Raw genomic sequence first — 16,488 nt, forward strand, 5'->3', positions numbered from 1 at the left:
TCTTGCACACAAATTCACAATGATTCTTAAAACAAAGTTTCTCATCAATATTGACACCTAAAAACTTTGCTGATGAAACATTGGAAAGTAAGTTGTTATTAATATAAATTTTAATTTTTTCTGGATTGTAATTCTTATTCTTGTTCTTAAAAATGATGAAATTAGATTTTTTGACATTAAGTGATAATTTATTTAACTGAAACCACTGAGCAAATTGAGTGAGCCCAGAATTTGCCTTATCAATAAGTGAATCAATATTACTGTCAGTAGCAAAGAGATTGGTGTCATTAGCAAATAAGATAGATTTATGAGTGTAGATTAAATGTCTCTGCTCTGAACATGGTCTGGCAAATTTCTGTCTGCACATGGACTCTGCTGCAGGACTTTAAGTTGAACTCACTGGTTCCTCTGGGACATTTCAAAGCTCTGCATGTGGTCGCCTATATGCTGATGTTAGGGTGTATTTTATCTGGTTGTGTTGGTCATTGCTCCTATGGTTCATTTAGAACAGATATTAACATAAGTTTTAGTTTTTCTTTGAACTGATCTCTTTTTGTTTTACAGCTGCATGTTGATTTTTAACTTTTGTTCTGTGTTGTAACTCCTACTGCTTGCCTGTCTCAGTCAGGACACTCTTGAAAAGAAGATTTGAATGTGGAGGTTTTTCTGGTGAAATGAAAGTTAAATAAATTTAAAAAAATACCTTGTGGGTCCTCTGGGAGGCTGAGGTTCTGAGAGTGAAGGATCATGGGAAGTCCGTAGTCTGTGATTTTTAGGACAAAGCGCCCGTCAACTAAACAGTTTGTGGACTTTAGTCGACCATGACTCAAACCTCGTAGATGAAGATACTTCATCCCCTGAAAGAGAAAACTGTGTTTGTTATCATTCAATAAAGATTTGAATCAGAGAGTAAAAAGTGTCACAGAAATTAAGCATCATACAAACACAGAGCTTTGTTTTGGTTTCTGTTTAAAGGCCGGATGATAAATACCTTATTCAGATGGTTTTACAAAACTTCAGCTGTATAAAGAGGGGCCTCCGCAATGCCAGAGCAAACTATTACTAAGCTTTAATAGAAGACAATAAGAACAACCCCAGGTTTCTTTTCAGCACTGTAGCCAGGCTGACTGAGAGTCAAAGCTCTATTGAGCCTTGTATTCCTTTAGCCCTTAGCAGTAATGATTTTATGAGCTTTTTAATGACAAAATTCTAACTATTAGAGGCAAAATTCAGGACCTCCTGTCCTCAGATAGTACCTATCTAACCTTAAACACAGCTGTAAGATCTAATATATATTTAGATTGCTTCTCCCCAATTTCTCTTCAAGAATTGACCGCAGTGATTTCTTCATCTAAATCATCAACGTGTCTCTTAGACCCCATCCCAACTAGGCTACTTAAGGAGGTCTTACCTTTAGTTAACACTCATATATTAGATATGATCAATATATCCTTATTAACAGGCTATGTACCACAGTCTTTTAAGGTAGCTGTAATTAAACCTCTACTAAAAAAGCCCACCCTGGATCCAGAGGTGTTAGCCAACTATAGACCAATATCTAATCTTCCCTTTATGTCAAAGATCCTTGAGAAAGTAGTCGCAGACCAGCTGTGTGATTTTCTCCAGGATAATAATTTATTTGAGGAATTTCAGTCAGGATTTAGAGTGCATCATAGCACTGAGACGGCTCTAGTTAAAATTACAAATGACCTTCTGATTGCTTCAGACAAAGGACTCATCTCTGTATTTGTTTTATTAGATCTTAGTGCGGCATTTGACACTATTGACCATCAAATTCTGCTACAGAGACTGAATCACTTAATTGGCCTAAAAGGTTCTGCACTAAGCTGGTTTAAATCTTATTTATCTGATTGTTGTCAGTTTGTTCACGTTCATAATGAATCATCCTTACGTACTAAAGTTTGTTTTGGAGTTCCACAAGGTTCCGTGCTCGGACCAATCCTATTTACTCTATATATGCTTCCTTTCGGTAACATCATTAGAAATCACTGTAAATTTCCATTGTTATGCGGATGATACACAACTGTATTTATCGATGAAGCCAGAAGAAAGTAATCAATTAACTAAACTCCATAACTGCCTTAAAGACATAAAAACTTGGATGAGCACCAATTTCCTGATGTTAAATTCAGACAAAACTGAAGTTATTGTTCTTGGCCCCAAACAACTCAGAGACTCTTTATCTGATGACATAGTTTCTCTAGATGGCATTGCTCTGGCCTCTAGCACTACCGTAAGAAACCTCAGAGTAATATTTGATCAAGATTTGTCTTTTAATTCTCATTTAAAACAAACCTCACGGACTGCATTTTTTCATCTATGTAATATTGCGAAAATTAGGCCTATCCTGACCCGAAAAGATGCAGAAAAATTGGTCCACGCTTTTGTTACCTCAAGGCTGGATTACTGTAATTCTCTATTATCAGGTAGCTCTAGTAAGTCCTTAAAAACTCTCCAGCTAATTCAGAATGCAGCAGCACGTGTACTAACAGGAACTAAGAAACGAGATCATATTTCTCCTGTTTTAGCTTCTCTGCACTGGCTCCCTGTAAAATCCAGAATTGAATTTAAAATCCTACTGTTAACTTATAAAGCTCTAAATGGTCAAGCTCCGTCATATCTTAGAGAGCTCATAGTGCCATATTATCCCACCAGAACACTGCGCTCCAAGAATGCAGGGTTACTCGTGGTCCCTAAAGTCTCCAAAAGTAGATCAGGAGCCAGAGCCTTCAGCTATCAGGCTCCTCTCCTGTGGAATCATCTTCCTGTTACGGTCCGGGAGGCAGACACCGTCTCCACATTTAAGACTAGACTTAAGACTTTCCTCTTTGATAAAGCTTATAGTTAGGGCTGGCTCAGGCTTGCCCTGTACCAGCCCCTAGTTAGGCTGACTTAGGCCTAGTCTGCCGGAGGACCCCCCTATAATACACCAGGCTCCTTCTCTCTCTCTCTCTCTCTCTCTCTCTCATATGTCCTGTTAATACATCTCGCTAACTTGGCCGTACTGCCTGTCACTAACTCGGCTTCTTCTCCGGAGCCTTTGTGCTCCACTGTCTCTCAGATTAACTCATATCACAGCGGTGCCTGGACAGTGTGATGTGTGTGGTTGTGCTGCTGCCGTGGTCCTGCCAGGTGCCTCCTGCTGCTGCTGTTATCATTAGTCATAGTTCTACTGTTAATATACACATATGATTATTGTCACATATGTATACTGCCAGACATTTATATATACTTTCGACATATTACCACAATAACCAGAATTATAATTATAATATTATTATATCATTATTTTCATTAATGTTGTTGTAAGCTACTGTCATTACCGTCTGTCCTGCATCTCTCTCTCTCTCTCTCTCTCTCTCTCTCTCTGTCTCATTGTGTCATACAGATTACTGTTAATTTATTATGCTGATCTGTTCTGTACGACATCTATTGCACGTCTGTCCTTCCTGGAAGAGGGATCCCTCCTCAGTTGCTCTTCCTGAGGTTTCTACCGTTTTTTTTCCCGTTAAAGGGTTTTTTGGGGAGTTTTTCCTGATCAGCTGTGAGGGTCATAAGGACAGAGGGATGTCGTATGCTGTAAAGCCCTGTGAGGCAAATTGTGATTTGTGATATTGGGCTTTATAAATACAATTGATTGATTGATTGATTGATATTCTCAAAGAGCCCCGCAGACTGAATCTCAGTCACCTTCAGACTTCACACAGTGAGACAGGAAGTTCCTGTGTGATCGGAGGATTAAACGATCAGCAGAGAAATCAGAGTCAGACCACACAAAGCCTCGAAACCCAGAAACACCACACAGGACGCTCAGAAACACCAACACATACCGGCAGGTTTCAGCAGGACATCTCATTACTATCATCATGACTATTGTTAGGGGAAGTTTTACAAGTATTTGTTGTGGTAGTTTCTCAGCAGCACCTTGATGAGGTCCATGAGCAAGGACGACTTGAACATCCAGTCCAGCCTCATGTCACTGTCGGCCAGCAGGTCAGCCAGACTTCCTCGAGGACAGTGTTCAACCACCAGAGCAAAGATCCCTGAGTCCAGAAACAAACCCACGTACAGGTTCATGTTCTCATGTCGCATGTCCCTCAGCTGGACAGAGGAGAGACACAGGAGGGACATAGGAGGGACATAGGAGGGAACAGGGAGGGACACAGGAGGGACAGAAAATATAGTGTAACAATTTTATCAGTTTAATGTCAACATATTGATCTACATCCTGACAGAAGATAATTCAGCACTGATAAAATGTCTTATCTCCCTCAACTTAACACAAATACACTGTAACAAAATAATGTGTAAGAATACAAACATGTACAAACATGTACTACAAAACATGTTTATCAGCTGTTCCTACTGTTCATCATACCTGACTGAACAAACTCTGGGTGTTTTGATTGACAGCTGTTATTGTCTTTTCAACAGGAATCTTCTTTAGCCAAACCCAGTCTCCCTGGTAATAGAACAACCAATCAGAGCACAGGCAGGAAGTCAGACAGACAGACAGACAGGTGCAGGCACAGGTGCAGGTGCAGTTAAGCAGACAGGTAAAGGTGTACCTCCAGTATTCCAATGTTGGAGCTCTCAGGTGTCGTCAGGATGTAACTTCGAGCAATCGAGCGGAACGGAGTTTTGATTTCCAGAAGACTCCTCATGATCGACTCATCATTCAGTTTCTACAAAAACAACAACAACCAAAGAAAAACATCAGCAGCAGTTCATCCTTGAACACTTCATCCTGTACTGTACTTTTAGAGGGAACTTTAGTGAAGTAAACAGTTTCTAACCTTCCTGCTGACTTGAGTGTCAATGAAGACGATGTCATCCAGAGTCAAAATGAGTTTGGTCATGTTCGCTGTTCTCTTGTACTTCCTGTGCACACAGATTATTATTAGTAGTAGTAGTAGCAGTGGCATTGTGAAATTAGCAGTGGTAGCAGGTAGTCTTAGTGCTATTAGATAAACTCCTCCAAGAATCACCATCTTAATGTGATGGTGATGGGGGTGTTGTGTGTCTCTGTAATTCTTGGAGCTGAGATGCCTGGGGCAGTATCTCCTGGAAGGATCACCTGGAAAATGGCAACTCAAACCCCCTTCTGGAACGTAATTTGGGAGAGGAACCCACCAGTGACTGTCTGGTGGCCGGGCCCTAACTGATGGGGTTCGACTGGGCACAGTCTGAAAGAACGACATGAGGCCGCTGTCCTGTGGGCCCACCACTCGCAGGAACAGGCACTGTGGTCAGGTGCAGTGTAAGCAGGGTGGTAGGCAAAGGTAGGAAATGGACTGCACTAGTATAGCACCTTTCTAGTCTTCTGACTCAAGGCGCTTTTACACTACATGTCATGTTCACCCATTCACACACTGGTGGCTAAGGTTACCATAATGATGCCACCTGCTACTCAATAACCATTTACACGCACTCACACACCGATGGCCATCAGGAGAAATCCGGGGTTCAGTATCTTCCCCACTGATACTTAGACGTGCAGACCAAAGGAGCCGGGGATCAAAATGCTGATCTTCTGATTAGTGGACAACCTGTCCTGAGCCACAGCCGCCCCAACCTAGGGATGTTGAACGTCTCTGGTCTGTGAAGGAATCCGAGGTGGTGCAGGAGGTGGAGCAGTACCATCTAGATGAAGTTGGGCTCACCTCCACACATAGCACTGGTTGTGGAACTAAGCTCCAGAAGAGGGGCTAGCCTCAATCAATCAATCTCAATCAAACAATCAAACATTCAATCAAGTTGATCACCGAGAGTGAGAGGTGCTGGGCAGTTGGTGGGATACTCATGAGCCCCCACCTGAGCTGCACTGTGTTTGAGTTCTCCACGGGAAACAAGAGGGTCTCTCCATGCAACTGCAAGTTGCTGATGAGGTCTCTGACTCTGGATTGTGCTTATGGACCAAACAGTAGCCCAGAGTACTCAGCCTTGATCGAGTCTCTGGGTGGTGCCCTGGAAAGGATACCGACTGGAGACTGGGACTCTGACGCTCACATAGGCAATGATGGAGAAACTTGAAAGGCGGTGATCGGGGGGTAAAGCCTGCCTGATCTCCATCCTGGGGGAGGTTGGAGAGATTAATCCAAGTGGGCCATGTTTAAAACCCCCATTGTTCGGCAGCTGCTGGCCGGAAGGGGTCCAGTTTGGGGACCTCAGACATCAGGGGACATCATCTGCTCTTTGTAGATGATATGGTTCTCTTGCAGCTGAGTGTGAAGCTGTCAGGATGAGAGTCAGCTCCTTCAAATCTGAGGCCATAGTTTGATTCTGGAAAGCAGCGGATAGCTCACACTAATACGTCATGGTCCAGTCCATCTCCATCCCAACCCTCACCTATGGTCATGAGCTCTGGATTGTGACTGAAAGAATGAGATCACAGATACAAGCGTCTGAGATGAGTTTCCTCTGTAGAGTGTCTCAGCCTTAGAGATACGGGGAGGAGTCAGACATCTGGAGGGAGCTCGGAGTAGAGCCGCTGCTCCTTCATGTTGAGGGGGTTCAATATCTGATCAGGATCCTCCTGATCCAGCTGGTAGGAGGCCCCGGCCCCTGGTCTGGGGACGCTCGGGATCCTCCAGGAGGACGGAGCTGGTCAGAGGGATGTCTAGAATACCTTGGTTAGCCTGCAGCCCCACCCCCAATGTATAGAACAAGAAACAGAATGGACTGTGTGTGTGTGTGTGTATGTGTTCACCTGATCAGGTAGATGAAAGCTCCAATCACAGCGCAGAGCAACAGGAAGACAAAGAACATCGTCACCGTGTCCAAACCTGAAAAAAAAATAAAGTAATAAAAGACGTGTCACTTCCTGCTGATCAGTGACACTAACCTACACTCATCATGGTGGACAGTAGGGTGGCGCTCAACAGAGCTCAGACCTTCAGACACCATGGACAGATACAGCTGATAGAATTCATTATATGCTACACAAATTTCCTACCCTCCCCATAGGTCAGTGAACACACCTCCCCTGCAGGCCTCCTCTGGACTGAACCAACAGAAGCTGGCAGTGGGGGGTTTTCCTCCGGGGAAGAAGAAGGAGCGACCCATCGGCCTCAGACCTCCAACTGTCCCATCGGTGTGTGTTGGAGCAAGTGAGTGCGTTGGTACAAGTCGGTCGCCATCGCTGTCCAACACCACATACCTGGCCTCTAGGCCACGCCCCTCTTTACCTCCGTATAACACCTGAGATAAAAAAGGAGAGAAATCAGGAGCTGACAATGTGTTCATCTGTAAATTCAGCTGTCATTAAAAAGAACATGTGAACGAAGGATTGTACCCGGGAATGTGCTTGGTCCACACATCTGAATGTAACGCAGAGCACTGATGTACATTCACCCGACAGAGAAGCCGCTCATCGAGTCAGCTGTCACTGTCGGTCTGTTTATCACTTCACTGATAAACTGTTTGTTTGCTGTTGTGTTGTCTCTGTGTCTCTGGGAGAGTTCGTACCTTCAATCATCAACACAAACTCCTGTTTTCACATCTATTTCATAACCAGACCAAATGTCCAAATGAGTCGCTGTTCTTCAGTAGTGACGGACGTTACCTTGTGTTAATCACTCTGTATGAACTCTCGCCACCACGCTGAGACTTCCTGTCATTACCTCTCTGTTGTCGTGTACGAAAAGAGTCCACATCACATGAATTTAATTAAAGACTAATACATACTATCAATAGTTTTTATTAAAGCTGGTGTTATGACCCTCAGCAGCACCCTTACTGGACACACACGCTGGATGCAAAAACAATAATAATGATAAATAAATAAAGATATTCAAAATGAAGACCAAAGTATTCATGTAAAAGGTCAGAGAAAATTGTTTTATAAATTTCCTCCACACAGAATTCAAACTACAAAGGATTTAATATTTTAACATTAGCACTACACTGTTCACTGTTTAATCCTGAGGAGCATCAGGCTGTGAAAGAGTGAATGTAGACCTGAATGGTGAAACAGACTTTAACTCAATCATCTCAAAACAGTTAGAGTAAAGCAGGAACAGTTGTCTCCATCTCACAGATAAAGCAAAACATTGTCATGATACAGCCAAAGACACAGTGTGTGTGAATAAATACAGCTCATGAAAGGGGCATATTCTTATTATATTAATATTTTTAACTTCAAGTTTAAGATCCCTAAAAGAACCTGAAATAAATACAAACACTCGAAGAGATTAAAATCTTTGTGTCTGCCACTCTCGACACATCAATCACTGATGTGACATCATGTTTTAATGAACAGAAATCCCGTCGGCGCTCCATGTGGTTTCGCATGACCTTTTCTAAAGTGCGAGCTCGTAGCTCTGCAACAATCTGAACGTCAGAGTAAAACACAGAGGGTTGTGTTACCCTCCTCACATTCATTATAAATTAAGCGATTATATTGAGTGAGATTATATTTGTCAAGTGTCAAAATGTTTCTGACCTGATTGAAACCCTGGAAATCAAAGCCTCCATTTGATTGGACGAGCTGTTCGCCTGTCACCCAGTGCCCGCCCCCTGCCTGACGACGCTCCTCCACCGCCTTAGCAACAAAGTACACCATGTTGAAGATGGTCCCAAAGACAGGAGACACCTGCAGACAGAGGTCAGGGCACCATGAATCCCACGTGTCCAGTTTTCATTGATTAAGGACAAGAAGTGTGTTATTGATCATTAATTTATTTATCTGCTATGTATGTGCTCTGTGTTTGTTATTTATTTGTTGTTATTTACCTCAGTAGCAGCCACAGCAGAGCGGATCTCTCGGTTGAGTTGAGCCTGGCGAAAAGCTTCGTAGAAATTCTGATCGGACGCCATGGTAATGGTCAGAACAGCGCTGTAGGCGTGACGAAGCTTCGTGCTGTTGGTCAGCTGAGGGAATACTGTTTCCTGATTGGTAAGAGGAGAGAACCAGGAAATTTAAAACAAACAAACAAACAAAAAAAAACATCTTCAAATGAACGTTATTCTGAAAAAGGACTTCCTGTTTAAGGTCTGAACCTTTTGAGGATTAACAATTATTTTGAAACGTTTAATTCAGAAAACTTAATGATCAAATCAAACGGCTTCAGTGATGTAAAAACAACAACAATAAAATTAATAATAATAATATTTGTAAATCCAGTTGTTTGGAAAATGTCTATAAATGTAAAATATGGAACAAAAGTTGTTTTAATTTATTTTCAGTGATTAAAGTTTTCTGTTAAAGTTGTTGATCAATATATCAGGTATTAAATTGATTGGTTACCTGATAAGGCATGGCATACAGCAGGGCGTCGTATGGAATAAACACGTAGCCATCGGAAACCATCCCCAGGTCCAGAGCAGCCAATAGGAGCTCTCTCTGATCCTCTCCACCAATCAGGACGGAGCTCATGCACATTATCACCACTGGAAGGTTTAAAGGAAACTCAGAGTTTATCAGTTTTTAACATGTCAGACGTAAATGATAAGAGTGTCATCAATTCTGATCTTGTTCTGTAGTCAGAAACATTTCAACCTCCTGATGATGTCACAGCGTTTTTTTTTTGACATGTCGTTGAAACTCTATGACACAACCCATCAGATTCAGATCTGACCTTTGACCTTGTCGGCCTCTCTGATCACGTTGAGTGCCTCCCGTGGTCCACCTTTGTTCTTCGTTTCCATGGTAACCACCGGACCGACCGGCAGGCCCAGAGCTCTGAGCGCTGAAGCCACTTCCTGTCCAGTGCTCTCCCATAGGTCCGACGGAGCTGATGACCAAACAGGAAGTTTGTGAAACATTAAAGTGATGACAGTTTTTATAAATCTATGAAAACTTTTTTGTTAGTTTGACTTCACTGTGATCATGTGATTCATGTGTCTGAACGATGAGTGGATGAAATAATCTGTAAATCTACTGTCAACTTTACGCAGCCCAGAGAATATTCAAACTGATAAACTTTATTGTTCTGTGTTAATGAACGCAGCAAGACACTGAGACACATTGTGACATGTTCCAACAGCCTGGCTTCGTAGTGACAGAGTGCAGGTACCAGACTGACCTGCCTGCTGTCCACACCTGTCTCCCTCTGAACATGTGTGGGACATGATGAAGCGTCATGGGACTGTTAAGACACTGAAGTTGAATAAACTTCAGCAGTTCATTTCATCAGTTCCCAAACACTGACTGGGGTGATGATGTCACACAGTGACAGGATCATGCTCCTGTCCCAACTTTATTAAAACCTGCTGCAGACTTAGAACACAAGTTTATCAGTTTGAATATGAAACATCTCTGGGCTGTGTTCGTTAACTCAGAACAATAAAGTTTATCAGTTTGAATATGAAACGTCTCTAGGCTGTGTTCGTTAACGCACAACAATAAAGTTTATCAGTTTGAATATGAAACGTCTCTGGGCTGTGTTCGTTAACGCACAACAATAAAGTTTATCAGTTTGAATATGAAACGTCTCTGGGCTGTGTTCGTTAACAGAGAACAATAAAGTTTATCAGTTTGAATATGAAATGTCTCTGGGCTGTGTTCGTTAACACAGAACAGTAAAGTTTATCAGTTTGAATATGAAATGTCTCTGGGCTGTGTTCGTTAACACAGAACAGTAAAGTTTATCAGTTTGAATATGAAACGTCTCTGGGCTGTATTCGTTAACAGAGAACAATAAAGTTTATCAGTTTGAATATGAAACATCTCTGGGCTGTGTTCGTTAACTCAGAACAATAAAGTTTATCAGTTTGAATATGAAACGTCTCTAGGCTGTGTTCGTTAACGCACAACAATAAAGTTTATCAGTTTGAATATGAAACGTCTCTGGGCTGTGTTCGTTAACGCACAACAATAAAGTTTATCAGTTTGAATATGAAACGTCTCTGGGCTGTGTTCGTTAACAGAGAACAATAAAGTTTATCAGTTTGAATATGAAATGTCTCTGGGCTGTGTTCGTTAACACAGAACAGTAAAGTTTATCAGTTTGAATATGAAATGTCTCTGGGCTGTGTTCGTTAACACAGAACAGTAAAGTTTATCAGTTTGAATATGAAACGTCTCTGGGCTGTATTCGTTAACAGAGAACAATAAAGTTTATCAGTTTGAATATGAAACGTCTCTGGGCTGTATTCGTTAACAGAGAACAATAAAGTTTATCAGTTTGAATATGAAACGTCTCTGGGCTGTGTTCGTTAACACAGAACAATAAAGTTTATCAGTTTGAATATGAAACATCTCTGGGCTGTGTTCATTAACACAGAACAGTAAAGTTTATCAGTTTGAATATGAAACGTCTCTGGGCTGTGTTCAGGTGAATGTGGGTAAATGAGAATTTACAAATCATCGTGTCTGTTTTTTTATTGAAGTTTTAAACTGTTGTCAATCAGTCAAAAAGTTTTAAAACACAGTTTTATTTTCTGCAACAAGATAAAAAAAAAAAGATGCTGATGAGCTGGAGAATAATGAGCTTAAGTCACAACGATTACAAATCAATGCGTTATTAAAAAGGACACACATCGATAGGTGTGCTGTCTTTAAATCTCAAACACTGTCAACCTGCCGGGACCTGCCAGGCTAAATCTGGCACATTTACATGAATTAAGTCGTCATGTTCATTAACGTGCTCTGTCCCCTTCTAAATAAATCAACATAGATAAACATAAATGAGTCATTAATTAAAAAAAACAAAAAACATTTCTGCTTTCTGAAAAACTGAAACTGAAAACATCTTCAGTCCAGTAAAACAGGAAAAGTTTATCTGAGATTAAGATAAAGTTTCATCCATTCTTTTACATGAGACTCTGAGGAAGAGGCCACGCCCCTAATGACAGGCCACGCCCTAGCTGTGACATCACTCACCTGAGATGACAGCGACGTGTGCCCAGCGGAAGAACCTGAGCACGGTGAACAAGACTCTGCTGGGCTGAGTGATGGGCGGCAGGTTTGGCCAGTCAGCATCCAGACAGCCTGGAGAGGCAAGCCCTGCCTCCCAGTGCTGAGCCAATAAGGAGGCAGCATGACACAGGGCGGGGTTAAAGGGCCCAATGTAGGCGTGGCCATAACCCTCCATGTCCCCGAGTTCTATGAGCGCTGAAATAAAACCAGAGAAGAAACGAGACGTGAACAAGAGTCAGTGGAACTAATTGTTTTATTATAATGTGTTATTATTATTTATTTACAATCATTATTATTATTATCATCATTATCTTTATGATGTCATCACTTAGGTCTCATCAGCTGATTGGTTAACAAACCTTTAGAAGCGGAGCAGTCTTCCTCCAGCAATTTGACGTCATACCAGTAACCTCTGCTAAGACCACTGTCGCTCCGTAACCGTAACAACGCCAGGTTAGCCGCCGCTGATGGCATCGCCCGGGAGAACATGGGGTCACATGACCACGGCCCAATCAGAGCCAGCTTAAAGGTCGTTGTCCATACGTGAGTAATGCATAGCAACCACAGACATGTCCCAAGCAACCGTGTGGGAAGCTGCATTGTGGTGACCTGCAGGAAACAAAGAAAAGACACTGAGCTGCGTTCAGCTCGGACGAGTGAACGCACGTGGGTCGGTTTAGGAAAACAGGAAGTGACCAGTGTCTCCTGGGTGGAAGTTCATCCACCTCCTCTCCTCCCGCCCTGCAGGGACGGTCCAGCTCCGGAAGTTATGTTGTAGTCCAGCAACATTTCACACACACACACACACACACACACACACACACACACTGTTTTTGTGTCCACACTCACAGAGGACACCGTTTTTGTCTCTACACTCACAGAGGACACTGTCTTTGTCTCTACACTCACAGAGAACACTGTCTTCGTCTCTACACTCACAGAGGACACTGTCTTTGTCTCTACACACTCACAGAGGACACCGTCTTTGTCTCTACACTCACAGAGGACACTGTCTTTGTCTCTACACACTCACAGAGGACACCGTCTTTGTCTCTACACTCACAGAGGACACTGTCTTTGTGTGTCCACACTCACAGAGGACACTGTCTTTGTGTCTACACTCTCAGAGGACACTGTCTTTGTGTGTCCACACTCACAGAGGACACTGTCTTTGTCTCTACAGTCAGAGGACACTGTCTTTGTCTCTACACACAGAGGACACTGTCATTTTCTCTACACACAGAGGACACTGCCTTTACTCTGACCACAGCGGGCTTGTAATCCACGCTGATGCCAGCGTTCAGTAGAAATGGGTTGTGACTGTTTTGTCTTTAACCTGACCAGATGACGTCAGACGTTTGATGTGGAGCCTCCACCCACCACAGCTAAAGCTCCACCTGCATCATGTATCATATTTGTCCTCCAAAGGACAGACATTAATAAGGACACATCTCTGAGGTACGTGCTTTGAAGCAAACGGTTAGCTTCCCTGATTTGGTAATGTTTCTGTCGCTGACGAGCTGCATGAATTTTTATCATCATTACGACCTGATCCTCAAACACAAGGTTACACAGTAAAGTCAGTGACACATGTTGACACAGTAACACATGTTGACACAGCAGCTCAGTGCTGCGTTGATGCAGTGACGCAGTAATGTGGTGACGCAGTGACACATGTTGACGCAGTGACACATGTTGATGCAGTGGTGCAGTGATGCATTGACGCAGTGATGCAGTAATGTGGTGACGCAGTGACATATGTTGACACAGTGGCGCAGTGACACAGTGACATATGTTGACGCAGTGGCGCAGTGATAAGTTGATGCAGTGATTCAGTAATGTAGTGACGTCGTAATGTGGTGACGCAGTGACACATGTTGACGCAGTGGCGCAGTGATGCAGTGACGCCGTAATCTGGTGATGCAGTAATGTAGTGACGCCGTAATGTGGTGACACAGTGACACATGTAGACACAGTGGTGCAGTGATGTAGTGACGCCGTAATGTGGTGACACAGTGACACATGTTGACACAGTGGTGCAGAGATGCGTTGACGCAGTGATGCAGTAATGTGGTGACGCAGTGACATATGTTGACACAGTGGCGCAGTGATGAGTTGATGCAGTGATGCAGTAATGTAGTGACGCCGTAATGTGGTGACGCAGTGACACATGTTGACGCAGTGGCACAGTGATGCAGTGACGCCGTAATCTGGTGATGCAGTAATGTAGTGACGCCGTAATGTGGTGACACAGTGACACATGTAGACACAGTGGTGCAGTGATGTAGTGACACCGTAATGTGATGACACAGTGACACATGTTGACACAGTGGTGCAGAGATGTGTTGATGCAGTAATGCCGTGATGCAGTATTGCAGTGACTCAGTGACACAGTGACACATGTTGATGCGGTGACACAGTGACTCAGTGACATGGTGAAGCAGTGACGCAGTGACATCAGTGACGCGGTTACACAGTGGTGTAGTGACGCAGTGATGCTGTGGCACGGTGACACAGTGACGCAGTGACACATATTAAAGCAGTGACCAAGGACGCAGTGACATGTTGAAGCAGTGACGCAGTGACACTTTTTGACACATGTTGATGCAGTGGCGCAGCGACACGTTGAAGCAGTGACACATCTTGACACATCTTGAAGCAGTGACACAGGCTGACACACCTTGAAGCAGTGACACAGGTTGACACAGGTTGACACACCTTGACGCAGTGACACAGACTGAAGCAGTGACACATCTCGACACAGTGACACAGGTTGAAGCAGTGACGCAGTGGCAAATGTTGATGCAGTGACACATGTTGAAGCAGTGACGCAGTGACACAGGTTGAAGCATTGACACATTTTGACACATCTTGGAGCAGTGACACATGTTGATGCAGTGACGCAGTGACACATTTTGACACATCTTGACGCAGTGACATGTTGATGCAGTGACGCAGTGACACATGTTGACACAGTGACACATGTTGACACAGCGGTGCAGTAATACAGTGATGCAGTAATGTGGTGATGCAGTGACACATGTTGACGCAGTGATACATGTTGACGCAGTGATGCAGTAATGCGGTGGCGCAGTGACGCAGTAATGTGGTGACGCAGTGACACATGTTGACACAGTGACACATGTTGACGCAGTGGTGCAAGTGATGCATTGATGCAGTAATGATATGACGCAGTAATGTGGTGACGCAGTGACATATGTTGACACAGTGGCGCAGTGATGCAGTGATGCAGTAATGTAGTGATGCCGTAATGTAGTGACGCAGTGACACATGTTGACACAGTGGTGCAGTGATGCGTTGATGCAGTAATGCCGTGATGCAGTATTGCAGTGACTCAGTGACAGTGACACATGTTGATGCGGTGACACAGTGAGTCTGTGACATGGTGAAGCAGTGACGCAGGGACACATGTTGATGCAGTGACGCAGTGACATCAGTGACGTGGTTACACAGTGGTGTAGTGACACAGTGATGCTGTGGCACGGTGACACAGTGACGCAGTGACACATGTTGAAGCAGTGACCAAGGACGCAGTGACATGTTGAAGCAGTGACGCAGTGACACTTTTTGACACATGTTGACGCAGTGACACATGTTGAAGCAGTGACGCAGTGGCACATGTTGATGCAGTGACACATTTTGACACATCTTGAAGCAGTGACACATGTTGATGCAGTGACGCAGTGACACATGTTGACACAGTGACACATGTTGACACATGTTGTGACGCCCCTCCCACTGTCTTGGAGAATGTTCCAGTCAGCCTCATCAGGCAGTTGGCTGACATGGGAGGGTCGTTACCTTGCTTCGGCTCACCTGGGCCTCCAGGCTATAAAAGCTGCCTCATGTGTTCACTCACTCTCTCCCTTCCTTCAGCTGACATCCACCGGGCATCATTGCTTTTTGGTTTGCACCTTCACCACCTCCACAGCACACCTGACACACCCATGCATGGCTTTTATAACTGACTTTGCTGACCTACACATTCCAAGGATTATTTCAGTTAATTTTAGTAAATTCTGCTTGTTCTTATGTGGACTTCCTAATTGTCACATTCACTGAACCAGTTTGTGACACATGTTGACACGTTGATGCAGTGACACATGCTGACACATACTGACACAGTGGTGCAGTAATGCAGTGACGCAGTAATGTAGTGACGCAGTGAAACATTTTGACGCTGTTACATATGTTGACGCAGTTGTAACCAAGATGATTTTGATATTCATTTATATACATATCCTTTTATTTACTTATTTATTTTCTTTCTATGAAGCCCTTATATTTTTTATTTTATTGTGAACTTCCCCAAAATCCGTTTCACCTGTAAATAGGTTCCTGTCATGTTGATTTTTGTGGCGTATCTTTTTGTTTCCCTGGGGACGTCATTTGCGTTACTCCGCGGGGCTCACGCTTCAGTGAGACTGTTTGCTCAGAGTCCGTCAGCTTAGTCTCCGTCGCATGGACACGTTGTTAATCTTGATGTTAGACCGAGTAAATTTAATGTTCGTCCAGCCGTGTGTAACCCGGATGCAAAATGCAGCCAGTTGCTTTAAGAGTAGGTCATAATGTTATGTGACTGCTTG

At 43.4% G+C, this 16,488-nt stretch overlaps 1 protein-coding gene across 2 annotated transcripts in view; it reads right to left on the reverse strand.

Moving 5' to 3' along the window:
• The window catches only part of LOC117246109 (retinal guanylyl cyclase 2-like), a 57,938-nt gene that overhangs the window by 19,921 nt on the left and 21,529 nt on the right, over positions 1-16,488 (reverse strand). For both annotated transcript variants that reach the window (XM_033609843.2, XM_078164148.1), the window contains 13 exons: positions 12,241-12,490; positions 11,846-12,076; positions 9,600-9,755; positions 9,269-9,411; positions 8,755-8,910; positions 8,465-8,614; positions 7,002-7,221; positions 6,731-6,806; positions 4,818-4,902; positions 4,590-4,706; positions 4,400-4,483; positions 3,946-4,122; positions 704-857 (listed from right to left, as the gene is read on the reverse strand). In XM_033609843.2, the coding sequence (XP_033465734.2) occupies positions 704-857; positions 3,946-4,122; positions 4,400-4,483; positions 4,590-4,706; positions 4,818-4,902; positions 6,731-6,806; positions 7,002-7,221; positions 8,465-8,614; positions 8,755-8,910; positions 9,269-9,411; positions 9,600-9,755; positions 11,846-12,076; positions 12,241-12,481 (1,990 nt within the window). In that variant the 5' untranslated portion in view covers positions 12,482-12,490. The remainder of the gene's footprint in view (positions 1-703; positions 858-3,945; positions 4,123-4,399; positions 4,484-4,589; positions 4,707-4,817; positions 4,903-6,730; positions 6,807-7,001; positions 7,222-8,464; positions 8,615-8,754; positions 8,911-9,268; positions 9,412-9,599; positions 9,756-11,845; positions 12,077-12,240; positions 12,491-16,488) is intronic.

Source organism: Epinephelus lanceolatus, chromosome 22, assembly GCF_041903045.1.
Source record: "Epinephelus lanceolatus isolate andai-2023 chromosome 22, ASM4190304v1, whole genome shotgun sequence".
Classification (NCBI taxonomy): Eukaryota; Metazoa; Chordata; class Actinopteri; order Perciformes; family Serranidae; genus Epinephelus; species Epinephelus lanceolatus.